The sequence below is a fragment of the Pygocentrus nattereri genome, chromosome 5 (assembly GCF_015220715.1).
Source record: "Pygocentrus nattereri isolate fPygNat1 chromosome 5, fPygNat1.pri, whole genome shotgun sequence".
Classification (NCBI taxonomy): Eukaryota; Metazoa; Chordata; class Actinopteri; order Characiformes; family Serrasalmidae; genus Pygocentrus; species Pygocentrus nattereri.
The window spans coordinates 22173068-22187629 of NC_051215.1; the positions used below are offsets into that span (position 1 = coordinate 22173068).

Genomic DNA, 14562 nt, shown 5'->3' on the forward strand with positions numbered 1-14562 from the left:
AGGGTCAGGGTTACATTTGTCCATATGAATTGTGAAGTGAATTGAATGTTTTGATACTTGTTTATTAAAAAAAGTGAAGAAAATTGGACGTTCCATGATATGAGCCCTTTAAAAGTCAGGTTTCTGCTATGGGACCAATCAGAAGGTGATTACTTTGTGCTAGATATTTAGTCTTTTTTCAGATTGTGTTTAGGTTTTGAAATCCCAGTTTGTTGGACACACATTTTAGGTGTTTTGCTGTCCTTTGGTTTCGTCTGTATCAGCAGGCCTCAGCAGACCTCTCGTGCTCAGCCTGGCTGTCTGTGTCCGTGTGCGTGTGGTGTGGGCGGTTGTCTTTTGGTGAACTCCCAGCGTTCTGTCTGACTGCACGCTGGACGCTCAGTGCTTTAGAGAGAGAAACAGCTCCCCTACCCGTTTCTCTCTCCATCTAGTTTCTTGTGTTTGTTTTGTTCTGTATTGGTTGGTCTTTATGTTCCTTACCCCTTAAACTCAGCTTTTTCCACAGCTAGGTGAAAGTCCCCCCCTTAAAATTCAGGTTTTTTTGAGGCACATTTCCATTTTCAGCGCCTAGGGTGGAGTATCAAATTCCATACTTGCACACTGGCTCAAACCAAACAAAAGAGTTTCTCCAGTTATTTTCTTTCCTCTTTACAGTCAGAGATGTAATTAGTGCATGCGAGAGACTGTGCGTCAGCATTTGTGGGCCAGAGAAGGAAAGATTTGTGAGAAAAGATGGATATGTGGAAGAAAGAGACAGTAAAACTCTGAGAAAGCACCAGCTATATTTCTGTCTACTTGAGTAGATACACAAACGTACAGGCCACAAAACGGACACTTTGGTCGGCCGTATAAACAGATCCTCATGGAGAAAGCTCACACAGGCGGGAGAGTGTGGAACACCAACAGATGAGGAGAAAATTTGTACTGGGCCCCCCACTTTCCTTTTTCCCTTCTTTTTTTCCCACTCATTCTCTGTTTTTTCCCTCATCTTTCTTTTCACTCCCCATCTGTTGAGCACCCTTTAGTCTTTCCCTTCTCTGACCACCCCATCCCCCTCTTTTCTCTCCTCTGTTCTCTCTCCTTTTTTGCACCCATTCATTGTACCTTTTCTTTAGTCTCCACTGGTTCCCCACAATGCTCAATCCCATTACCCCCTCAACGCGCACGCCATCAAGAACCCTCCACCATCTCCACAGTGACCGGTTTGAGCTGCCTGGTTCTTCTGGCAAAATGTGCTTTGAAAATCAGAGGGAAGTTAGACCTACAACTAAACTTTCTAGGACATTTTGGACATTAAACAACCGTATCTCTTTTCAGAGTTCAAAATGCAATGGGCATTTACTTTAGTCAGGTTGCAACAAGCGATTATTCCCATAATCAGTGAATCTATTGACTGTTTTTCTGATGAATCGACTAATAATAATACTAACAATAACATTTTTTATTCATATAGCACTTTTCATGGCAGTGGCAGCTCAAAGGTCTTCACAGACAGATGATAAAGCTTAACAGTAATATAAGAAACTTTAATTATAAAACGATAAATACCAAGAGATGTACAGTTTTGATTAAATGCTAATTTAACTAGATATGTTTTTAGATGCTTCTTAAAAGGCAGTTAACAGTTATGTTTCTGTTTTAGAGAGAAGAAATTGTAAATAATGCAAAAAGAAACTTAAATTTCTCAGTTGAAGTTGTTGCCGAGTCAAAAGTATGATTGAATACTATAAATGATAAAGTTAAAGAAAGAAAGCATGTAATTATTTACTAACGTGTCCAGACAGTTACTAAAATAATAAAAAATAGATTCATATTATTTATTGCTCATTTATCATTTTTTGCCCCGATATCATTTGTCACCTTTCTCTTTTTCGGCTCTAGCCTTCGTTTAATCATTTATCTATTTCACATTTTTGAAAATATTTTTGTGATTGTGAGTGGGATGCGTCTTAAATGCCTGAGCAACGTCTGATACATGGTTGGCTAAAGGTTTCTGCGTTAAACACCAGTATGTTTAGCTAGTATAAATTACTGGCATGTGATTTTATGGCTATTTTAAAGATTTTAAGTGCTAATTCAACCAACTTCTATGTCCCAAAAGCATCCTAAAACATATCTAACATTCATGCACTATATTTATCATTTGTAGGGCAACTGGAACTTTTAACATTTCATTACTGAACTGCTTCTGCTGTGTGGCATACATTTTTTTCAACATTTAACATCACTGAAATGTTCCTTTTTTCCAAGACCTTCTGTTTTGGAAAAAAGCAGCCTAACATTGCATTTCGCTGTTGTTGGCAGAACCTTGTATCTCCAAAACGGTAACTTTACACGAGAATGAAAAAACCTCCTTTACTTTTAATGTAAGTAAATAAAACCAGAATTTTTTTCCAAGTCGCTTCGGGACGTTTATTTTAGGCCTGTCATCATGAAATTTCCGCACAATGTAAAGGGCAACAGGCATTTTCCAATTATGTAAAAAACTGAAAAATGTCAAAAGTGGAGATTAACTGGGCTGACTTAGGCTACATAGTTGTTAGGGATTTGTTAACAAACATTTCTGTTTTCCTTCCGGCCAAACTGGAACTTATGCTTTAGTTTTGTTTCATTTTATTTGTGCTTTGTCGTCTGGTTGCTGTGAAAGTGACTTCATTTAAGCTCCAGCTCCTCAGGCGCAGGTTTTTGTTTTGCCCTTATCGGCAGAGATAAGCTCCCAGCCTCTTTTGTTTTGTGTGAAGAATCTTAACAGTAGGCTGATAGCAGTGCAGGAGCGGTGCCAGGAGGTGCTCGAGTAGTGGAACATTCACACGTACTCAGACTCACTTCCTGCAGGTGTGCCGTGTAACTAGCTTACATTCTGAATTGATCTGTGTTTAAATGAATGGGAGCGCTGATATGTGATATGAGCTGAGATGCAGTTAAGGCAGTGGTGAAGTTACATATTGGTGTGATTGTTCATATTATGTTCCTAAAGCCTTTTTTGCCTTGTGGGACTCTTAAGTTACTAATGCACTGCAGAAAATATTGTCTTGGCAAGGGAAATCATCTGAAATCCAGTCAATTTTGAAATGCTATATATTAACTTATTTCTAGCACATTTCTTAAAACAAGCTAAAATTTCTGCCAATACCGTGAGATAATCTCCATTTGAATGACTTAAATATCTAGATGCAAGTTAAATATTCTTAAGAATGTCCTTACAGCAGTCTCACTTGACCATGATACAGTTTTGTGCAGACTGATCCAACGATGCTTCTCTTATTTTATATTTCCATTAGAGCGCTCACCTCACCGGCCCATCCTCCAGGCCGGCCTCCCCGCCAATGCCACTGTACATGTAGGTGAGGATGCTCGCTTTGTCTGTAAGGTCTACAGTGATGCCCAACCTCACATCCAGTGGCTGCATCATATCACCAAGAACGGCAGTCGCTACGGTCCTGATGGACATCCCTTTGTTCGCGTGCTGAAGGTAAGAGCTGTTTATCGTAGTTTTGAACCAATCACGGAAATGTTTTTGACTAAGAGCATTGTGATTGGATGCGTATCTCTTGTCAAAGGTATTCAAACGAAGTGGATTTTCATACTGATTCTTTTTTTTTTTTTGGCGATTTGGCGGCGGAACCTCATCTTCTTGTCCCTGTATTCGCTTTTGTTATGAAACGTGAAGGATGATGCTAACAGGTTGCCGTATGTGTTTTTTTGCCCCTGTGCCACCACTACGTCGGGCTGTCGTGGCGCTTTGTAGCGTTCGGGCATAAACAGCACAGACGTGGAGGTGCTCACACTCCACAACGTTTCTGTGGACGACGCTGGTGAATACACGTGCCAAGTCTCCAATTACCTTGGGCAGGTCAACCAGTCAGGCTGGCTGACTGTCCTAACAGGTAAAACGTATAGTGAATTTTGACCCTTGACGACCTCCTTTTCTGGTGTTTTGGGTTGGTGGTCTTTTTTTTTTGTTTTTTTTTGCGTCTCATCGTGTTGCGTGGTGATCCTGGGACTTTTGGTGGAGCGTTGTGGTGTGGTTTTGCTTTTTGTTTTCTCACTCCGATATTCTCAGGGTGGTAGGAAGCCATGGAAACAAGATCCTCTTCTCCCTGTGCCATCTTTTCCTCAGTTTTGGTTCCATTGATATTTTTCTTTTCCATCCTTCACCTAAATGTCCAAGGTCCTCTTCCTTTCCTGTTCCTTCCTCACCGACAGAAGCCGTTGGCTTGTTTTCCATGGCTCCATGATGTCTGCATGTACTGCGAATGGCTGGTGGGCTCACCCTAGTGTGGTGTGGAGGCACCCTATTTATTTTTGGGGCGTCTTTCTCCAACCCTTGCTTTATCTTCGCTGCAAGGGTCCCCGTTTTGTGGTGTGTCCTTTTTGTATTGTCCTCTCGTGAAGGGTTCATCTACCATCTGTGGAATGCGTAGATGAGGTGTACAGCAGGAATCCTATCCCAAATCGGCTCTCCTCTTGGTATTTTGGGTCTCATTGGTATCTTTCCTTCTCTTCTCTGCTCTTTTCTCCATCTCTTCACCGTCTGCTCTCCTTTTTGTTGACCTCTTCGCTCCTCATTTCCCCTCCTCTCCTTGGTCTCTTCTCTGGTTCTTCCTGCCTCTTTCCTCTCTCTATCTCAGACGGCAGGTGTAAACACCACGGACAAAGAGATTGAGGTCCTCTACCTGCCCAACGTCACTTTCGAGGATGCGGGTGAATATACGTGCTTGGCGGGTAACTCTATTGGGATCTCCTATCACACTGCTTGGTTGACGGTTCTTCCAGGTATACAGTCCTCTTCTTCTGCAGCTCCATTTGTTCCACCTCATGTTGTTGCAGTGTTTGGTCATGTCAGCAAATATCACAGGGAGAGTGGGAGATGATTTTCAGAGCAGAATTCCAAATCGCTTGTTAGTTCAAACTTGCAGCCAGTTGCCAACCAACCAGTGCAATGGTGCAACAGTTACATTCTAATTTCTCAGGTGACCGAATTGCTCCATTTAAGGTGGAACTGGAAAATTTGAATGTGAAGTTGGCAAATATCTGACTTCAGCTTCATATCACTTCATATCATCATTATAATTGTTCCTCTATAATTGAAGGCGTACAATGCCTTAAATGTAACTAAACCATTTTAATATTTAATGATTTAATATTTAATGATAGCTATTAATGAAGTGGTGCTCTTTTTATTTGAGGGTCCCATTTCAGAGGGAAGATTTCAATCCCAAGGGGCAAGGAGACCCTTGAAAACAAGTGGCAGGGGTTAAAAGAAGAAATGGGATTGGGCCTAAGACTAAGACTAAGGCAGTCAAAACCTCATTATCATCCAAGTGTCAAGTGTAGCTCTGGACAGCTTGTGACTCCCACTCTCTCTTCCTCTCTTCTTCTCCTCGTACTAACTTCCGGAATGCATGCTTCATCGGTGTGTTCATATGCATGTGTGTCCTACTGTTTGCAGTGACTCTTTCCTTAGGCTCTGATGATTGCTCTCACGTTCTCAAGAAAGTCACAACATTCTCAGATTTTGCGCTCTTTCAGTTATCAGAGCCTGTTGTTCAGTGCATCGCTTTAGATTGTGTATTGAATGTGTTTGTGTACATTAATTGTGTGTGGTAGTTACACATTTTCATGTTTTTTTGTTTTGTTTATGCAAAAGAAAACATTACAATTAAAGGAATGTGAATTAAATGTATTCGATCTTTGTATTTAGAGAAGTAAAGAAAGAAACCAGGGTACGGAAGGATATGCCATGGGCATGCATTCACAAGGACTAGTGTATGGAAGTCAATATAATTGGGTCCAGCTTGACTCGATGTCCAAATATAACCATCGCTCAAAAAAAATCTTCAGGCTTTTAGTCTGTTACTAACTTGAGTACAACAAATTTCTGTCAGACGCTGACCCAAACCACACTCTTGAAGTTCTCAAAGGTTCTTTAGTAAAGACAACGGTTCTGTATGGAATCATGAAAACTCAACAATTTGCATGCCTAGTTTTTTTACATGGTATAATTGTTCTTAAGATTGATGGAGAATGTGTTGTATATAGTTCTACATAGCACTAAAAGGTTCTTGTATTGTTATGTGCTTGACATCATCTTTTCAAAAAGGTTCTGTATATAATCATATGCAGCACATTCTCCATCAGTCTGAAGAAACATTTCACCATGTAAAAAACCCTTTAAGCATGCAAATCGCTGTTGTCAGAACAAAACCTTGTATCTCCATTTTTGTCGATTTTCAGTTTTTGACATAATTTAAAAATACCTTTTGCCCTTTACATTGTATGTAAATTCCTTGATGGCCCACAATGACTTGCGGTTCCATTGAATGGAAATGGCCCGAAATTGACTTACATTAAAAGTAAAGTACGTTTTTTCCTTCTCCTGTAAACTTATCATTTTGGACGTACAAGGTTTTGATCCAAAGGCAGCGAAATGCTTCTTTGAGTGTTCGTGGTTCTATGTAGAACCGTTAAAGTCATATAATAAATTAATCAGCTGTGGGTTTAAAATACACTTAAACAAATTTATTAATCAGGAAAATGTTTCGTAGCCTGGATAACCGTTTTATACTTTGCTGTTTTATTTCTCGGATTGTGTCTCATGGATCTTGATGCGAAATTCATGAGGTGATGCCTTCGGGATGTCCGACTGCAGTTTCTTTTAAGGTTATGAAAGTAGGAAGAAAGAATGAAGGTAGCAGAAAACCTAAAGCAGAGTAAAATGTGTTCCCAGCAGGTTCAGACAAATGCAGATGTGTGTTTCTCTGTGTCATTCTGTGTGTATCTGTCCATTTTGTGCTTTGTGTTTTTATTTTCCACACCTGTTTTGCCCACCTTAAGCTGTCAGACCACTGGAGTATCCTTCTATTAAATCTTAACGCGCTCCAGGCATCTCGGCACTGTGCTGAAGTCAGCGTTAAGCTTTCGTAGTCGGTACTCCAGAGCAGAATGACTCCATACTGGCTTGGTAACCTCCTTATTTCTCCCTCTTACCATCTCACCTTGACTCCTGTGTCCCTGCTTCAGCTGACTTAGGCATCGTGGAGCCCGATTATCCTCCAGACTATGTGGAGATCGCAATCTACTGCATAGGTGTCTTCCTCATTGCCTGCATGGTGGTGATCGTGGTCGTATGCAGAATGAGGACCTCCACGAAGAAGCCTGACTTTGGAGGGCAGCCCGCGGTGCATAAACTTACCAAACAGATTCCTCTGCGCCGCCAGGTAACAGAAAGTAGATAAAGAGTTCCAGAACCCCTAATAACACACATCAGCACACAGACACACACATGCAGAAAGAAGAAGCCGATTTTAATGCAGAAGTGAAGAGAAAGATTCATTGTTTTAAACTTCAGCTTTAGGGTTTAATTACAAAACAAATTAAGCTACATTCGCATTACAAGCCTCATTTCTCAAATAGATTTTTTGCTCAAATATGATTTTTCTGACTCGATGGTTCACACTGGGTTAGGTAAGTGACTCAAATCTGTCATTAATGTGATGAACCGCCATCCTGAAATGACCCTCATGAGCTCATCCTACTCAGTAAGGCGACTGAATCACTGCATCTTCTGCACAAATTAAAGAGCAGAACGAGCTTCGCTCAACAAAATCATAAGGCAAATTATTCAGTAACTGCATGAAATAAATGCAAATTTTTATTGATTTTTTTTATTTATTAATTTTTTGTAAAATCACCCTTCAAATTAACAGAATATGCGTTTTATGATCTACACATATCACTATATGCTTACAATTTACTGCCGAAAGCCAAAAATCTCATTGTATTATTTTATAAAAGTATTTTTACAGAGCAGATCACTGAAGAGACGCCATCTGTTTATAGTTTATAGATACAGATTTTTGGAAAAATTAGTTGACTTTCAGTAGAAAAACAAACTGTGAGTTCAGCTTCTTTTACTATAAGGGTTTAAAGTGACATCACCATCTATTTGACTGGAAAGAAGAGTTACAGCCTCACCTTCTGAACATAGTTTATCAAATATGAAAGTTATGAAGAATTTTATGATGAAGAAAGTTATGATGAAGTGTGTTTTGGAACCGCCAGTGGTCTCAAGGAGTTGAAGAGGCTACGTATTAGCATTATAAGTCAGTGGTGCATATTGCTGTGGTATATTTGTTCTTCTGAATGATGCTTCATTTCACACTGTGAGAAATGTGAGCAAATGGTCAGGCCCATGATCATTAAGCTCTCTTACAGAAGGCTCTGCAGGTTGGAGTGTGAAGGTAAGGTCTGCTGTGTGGAGCATTTCCAGATGTTGACTACGGAACTGCAAACGGCTGTCCTGAGTTCTTGCTCTGCACTGAAATTTTTTATTTATTTATTTTTTCATTAAGGGTTAAGAAATCTCCATTTAGCTTCCTGCTTAGTTATCAAGGCTTCTCCACCATTAGGGTCAGGTTGAAAAAAGCTTTACCTGCTGAGTAAAGCCTAGGCTTCATGAAAAGTGATAAGTGGCTCATGTCAAACAGCAACACATGTACGCTTGCTCAGTCCACAGATGTTTGTGCTGAGTTTTAAAGAGTAAAATCAAGTGTAATGATTATAATTAGCATTAATAGTTGCTAAATGACACACACACTTTTAGATGGGGGTTCTGTTTCATGTTTGCTGGAAGTTCAGGTGATCAGCCATCTCCTTTTCTCCATGTAGGTGTCAGCTGACTCCAGTTCCTCTATGAGCTCGAGCACACCACTGGTCCGAATTCTGACCCGCCGAAGCTCTGACCATGACCAGATCATTCCAGAGTACGACCTTCCTGAGGATCCACGCTGGGAATTCTCCAGAGATAAGTGAGTTCTCCCAGACTGGTGGTCTAAAGCCTGAGCTGTTGGTACATTTAAGCAGCATACAGTGCATTGTGTAACTTTGCACTATAAAACTTAGGTATTGTCTGAATCACTAGTTTCAAGTTTATTTGTCATTTGCACAGCATGTCAGGACATTTATGCATTGAAATGTTTGTGGTAAGGCCCAGATAATCACTCGACAGCAAGTAAATAAGTAAAATATATAAACCAAATTGGAATATATTACATAAACATAAAATATGGAGACAATATACACAAAATATAGAGAAAATATGCACAAAATATGGAGACAATATACATTTTAAAGTGACTTAAGTGACTCAGTGTTATTGTTATTTAAAGTGACTTAGTTTTAAAGTGTTATTGTCCATAGCAGAGATGATATGATATAATAATAATAATAATAATAATAATAATAATAATAATGCTGACAAAGTGACTGAGTGAAAATGGTAGTAACCCTCTAACTAACCCTCCTTCTGGAGATCTGCTCTCGTGGAGTAAGCTTCAGCCTGAAGTCAGTTAATCCAGTTTATTGTCAAATGAGTGACATTAGATTTTAATGAGTTAATGAGTGAACAGGGGGGAACATAGAGTGGAAGGAAAAGTCAGTCTCTTGGGGTTAGCCATTAGCCAAAGAATAAAGAATAGCTGGTTTTCTGTGTTCAGTATCTACAGTGCTCTTCCTCAGCCAGCTGTTTCAGATGATGATGCGGTCTCGGCATACAAGCCAAGAAGTTCTGCAGCTTCTCAGCTAACACTGATAGTGAGAACAACTATAATATTTACTAAATTCCAGCAGCGTCTTTCGCATTAAGATTAATGCAAAACAACATTCGTTATTGTTTAGAGAAAATGCTGCGGGCTTTACATACACTCGCCTTTTCTAATTAGGGTTGGAAAGCAAAATTGTTTCGCCCAATGAAATAGTTTAGGTTTACTGCAGTCGTTAAATGTCTTATTAAAAGTGAAAGGGATGTCCAGAATAATATGCCTTTGTTAATATACAAAAGAGGTTTCCTTAAGCATCCAAAATTGTATATTTTGTGTGTGTGTGTGTGTGTGTGTGTGTGTGTGTATGTGTGTATATATATATATATATATATGGCCATTGGTAAAAACACGATACAAATTCATTCGAATTGAATTGAAATTTAATTATCCGAAGCAAATGTGGGAGTGTGGTTGAAACTACGCTTTACTGGAAGGTAGATCTCCAAGACCAGTGACCACTGCTTAAAAACATCATCATTATGTAATAATTTTTGTGCACCACTGTCTCTGAATTACAATGTGTCCAAAACAGTAGCCACATTTCAAATCTACTTAGATTTGTTTTATCGTTGGGTCTTTCTGAAATGAGCTTTATCCATCTTTATGTAAGAGGTATAAGCCATTATCTGACTACATAGTCTAGTCCCTATTATGTCTAATGATTAACCTCTGAGCAATGTACAGTTAATTGTTCTGGATAAGCTCCACTCGCCATTCATTATCACACCATTATTTTTAGACTGACCAAAGCATTTTTGTTGCTTGGCACACAGACATCCCACTCTATTTCTTGTGTAAGTGTATTAACTGTAGATAAATATATAATTTGTACTAGCCTAGGCCTAGTTTTAAAACATTTTGCCTTGCAGCTTTGTCAGCTTTGTGGTTCCTTCTCACTACAGTTTGGTTGAGAGTGGAACAAGATTGAGTGCTACATTTAAAGGGGAATTTCACCAACTTTTCTAAATGTCAGTATAATTCAGTCGTTGAAATACAAGCAAAGCCGCTGAGATTGATGTGAAGTGGTTCAATTGCAGAGAAACTTATAGGCTTCAGATTTCTTTACAGTGGTGGTGATAAGAACCAGGAGTCCTGAAGTCTACAACACAAATATAGCCAATTTACTTACTATCCAAAGCCATAAGTTTTTATGCAATGTTGATTGTGGTAAAATAGTGGTCAATCTGAAAAAAATGTTTTCTTTCAGGACTATTTTGTTTTGGAACTCCTTTCACGTATCCTTCGTATTCCTCGTATCCCTCCATCAAGGATGGATTAAAATAAATAGATTTAAATACGTTTTAGGCCAAAACTTTATCACAAAACTGTCGTAAAACAATGTCTCAGGCATCAGGCAGGGTATTCATGAGCACTTCATGTAGGAACTTTCTGTGAGGGAGTTTTTAGAGGTGGACATCTGGTTCCTATCACCACCACTGTGAACAGTTCTGACTCTTAAGTTTCTCTAGAACGGAGTGTTTCACACCAAATCACTCTGAACGACTCTGTTGACATGTTAACCATTTAATTATGCAAACTTTTTGAAAAATCAGTGGAGTTCCCTTTTAAAACAACAGACAACAGTTCAAAACACAATAAAATAAGTACACATAATAAGCTATTCAAACACTATGCTAAAGTATTTTATGTATATTATGCAATTACTACACAACTATCAAGCACAGGGGAAAAGAGCCATGACAGGGTTCACTGTAGTTGGTAAAAGCAGAGCAGTTAATGCAGCTTAAACTATTTCAGTACGTAAATGTGGATGGCAAACCAAAAAATTAATAACAAACCACACATCTACTATATTTGCATTGTTTGGAACAGATGCTAAGACAGAGAGATGACCCCACTAAAGATGACTTAAGTGTGGCCTTGTGAGTGGGTGGAGAGAGAGTGCGACTATAACTCACTATTATTCAGCTCTGCCTTCCTGCCAAGTCTTTATTTAGCGAGGCAATGGGGGGAAAAACTCGGCCAGTAAAAAGGGTGTTCGGTCACCGCACAGAACGATTAACTAGGTGTTCATCCCTCGGAGGACAGCAAGCGTGCATATGCATGTGTGGATGACTTCTTTCACTTCAGCTCTCCAGGCTAAGGGAAAACCCCCTTCTATGGAAAATAACCATTGGACATTTCTCTGACAGGCTCCCTTTGTGAGTAATGCAATGGCTGGTCTGCAAGCGAGACGTCATGAATTGGAAAAATGAATGACTTTGTATTCTTTATTGTGATCTATTGCCCCTGATTTTGTGCAATAAAATCTGAATGAAGTTGCCCACTGCCCTCCCTCACTGGCTCATCTGATCACCGGACGCATGCCTCAGAGAGGCAGAAAGCTGTGGAATGTTAACGTTTGCAGTTGGCGTGGAGGAAAAACATAACATTGATTATCTGTGGTGGGCTCAGCCAGACAGAGGCGGCCTTTGAGAGCCAGGGGCCAGCGGGCGCTCACAGCACAGAAAGGGGATTGTGTTTCCTCGGCGACGGGCTGGCCTCAGGCCCCAGCGCGGGTGTCAATGTTTACACAGCCGAGGGAGGCGAAGGCGGGGCCTGCGATTGTCAGTCATAGCCCGACCTGAGAGGGTACCCGGAGGGCAAAGGGTCGCAAAGTCGTGATGACAGTGAGAGATTAAGATGAAGTAGACAGGTGGTCCTTCACATACCCAAAAGATAAACAAAGATTCACAGATTGCACTGATTGGCTACTCGTGTCCATGTGACCAGTGACCAGCGGAGTTGGGGAGTGCAACATAGCCCCTCGGTATTCCTGCTCCAAAAGATCCTCCAAATCCCTGAAGGCGTATTATTGTATGCCCCTGAGAGCAGTAACTGTATCCCCCAGTTGCACTCCCTGCTGTCCCTGTGGCTAATGTCAAATGTAAGCTTGGCCACTTGTGGCAAAGGGCATCTACTTAACGCCTCAGAATTGGGTAAACATCACAGCGTGAGAACACAATGCGCACACGTACTCATCAAAACTGTTATCTTGCTAATGGTTGCCAAGGCCCTGGCACCACCAGCAGTGTCTCGGCCAGATTAGCACTCTTATTTGAGTTTGATAGAGCAAGACAGCCTATAAAAGAATGCGTTTCGATTGACTCATCACTCAAAGCTGACTAATGATTTTTAGCAGCAATACCAGAGACATGGCCAATATCACGATACTTCAGAAAGTTTTTTTTATGATACAAGATATGTCACAATATTTCTTTTCTGACTTTTCTCTGAAGTTACAACAGACAAAACAAGGACACATTTTCAAAATGTGTGAGTTCAGATATTTGTGTTTATCCAATTAAACAAGACTAATTATACTCTTTGCAATTAAACGTGTTGTTGTGTTTTTCAAGTTCTTGTAATATTCAAGACATACTGAGAAAAGTATATTGTGATGTAATTTATCACAATGACAGTAAATGTCACATTGCCCAGCTATAATGATACCACTTTTTCCCTTCTGATGCATATCTGCCAATACGCCATACCTATTCCAGTCCTAACTCTCGACAGCTGTCTAGAAATCCTGATATTTTCACCATTCCTCTTTTTAAATATGTTGTTTTGGTAAAAGCAGTGTTCAGTGCCATAAATAAAACCCGCTAAGCTTGAATGAATGAATGGCATTTCACATTTGGAATGTTGCAAAGCTGCAAAAAGTCTCTATTTGGAGGAAGTTTAACTTTAAATGATTAATTGAGCATTTTTACTACTGCTCGCGTCAAGCAAAAAATCCCACACCACACAACACGTCTCTTGCTTCTAATGGATCAGAGCATTAGAGTGCAAGCCAATGCCATATCTGCACGTAAGTGCCAGTATCGGGCCAAAACCGCTACGGTATCGGTATCAGCACACCTTTAGTTTAAAGTGCGTTTACTTGTCTGAACATTCTAACCTTCCTCTAACGCTGTTGTCTGGTTCCTTCTGCAGACTGACATTGGGGAAGCCGTTGGGTGAAGGCTGTTTCGGCCAGGTGGTGATGGCAGAGGCGCTCGGCATCGATAAGGACAAACCCAAAGAGGCTGTGACTGTAGCGGTCAAGATGCTGAAAGGTGAGTGAAGCCGATGGTGCTTGTTGGTGTGGCATGATCTTCCTGAACATCAAAGCATTGGATGAATGTTTTTCTCAGTTCTGTTCTTGGTTTCAGAAAAGAAACTGGAGCTGGACTGGAGAAAAACGACAAATATAAAATAAAATTACCAAACTTTCAAAAATACATTTTTAGCAGATAAAGAAAGAAATGCTATAAATAACGATGGAATAGATGCTGTAAATGTGAGCAAAAGTCATGACTTGAGCAGGTGTTTTTGTTTTCATGTGCCGTCTTAAAAACAAAAAGATGTCAAAAAGTTAAAACATACTTTCATATTGTTACAGACAAAAGCAGAATTGTGATGTTAGATGGAAAACAGACAGAAGACGATACCGCAGAAGTTGGCCATATGGCAAAATGTCACAAAACTTCATGTAGTTTTTTTTAAGATTAGTGATATGTGACAATGTTTTTTTCTAATCGAATAAGTTACATCAGACAAAAAAGGATACCTTTTAAAAGTACAATCAAAATGTATGAGTAAGTGATTAAATTTGGCGGTACATTTTGTCTCTGTGCTCTTAAAATGTAAAATGCAGCCATGAAATTAAACAAAACAGCAAAAAGTTACTCAACTGAAAAGATTTGTCTGTTTACTCGCTCCATGTTTCTCAGAGCTGATAGAAACTTTAGCATTATTTGCATGTTTTTTTTTGCAATCTTTCACTTTTTTTGTTTAATGTAATTTGACAGTTAGATGGCAATTTAGGACCATATTACAGAAATGTCCTCTCTTTTTCTGTTAAGATCTGACAAGCCAAATACAATTTTTCACAAGTTTGTATTACAGAAGCAAATCTGATCTTAACTTAGAAATCTTACATCATCTTTTCTCAAGTTAGGAAATATTAACTTAC

General features: G+C 39.6%; 1 protein-coding gene across 7 annotated transcripts in view; it reads left to right on the forward strand.

The window, feature by feature from the left end:
- The window catches only part of fgfr2 (fibroblast growth factor receptor 2), a 75448-nt gene that overhangs the window by 37416 nt on the left and 23470 nt on the right, over positions 1–14562 (forward strand). For 4 of the 7 annotated variants that reach the window (XM_037538449.1, XM_017702672.2, XM_017702676.2 and 1 more), the window contains 5 exons: positions 3282–3472; positions 4632–4776; positions 7024–7226; positions 8671–8810; positions 13542–13663. In XM_037538449.1, coding sequence (XP_037394346.1) covers positions 3282–3472; positions 4632–4776; positions 7024–7226; positions 8671–8810; positions 13542–13663 — 801 coding nt within the window. Of the gene's footprint in view, positions 1–3281; positions 3473–3748; positions 3888–4631; positions 4777–7023; positions 7227–8670; positions 8811–13541; positions 13664–14562 lie in introns of all 7 variants that reach the window. The other 3 variants (XM_017702675.2, XM_017702674.2, XM_017702673.2) reach the window with 3 other exon arrangements.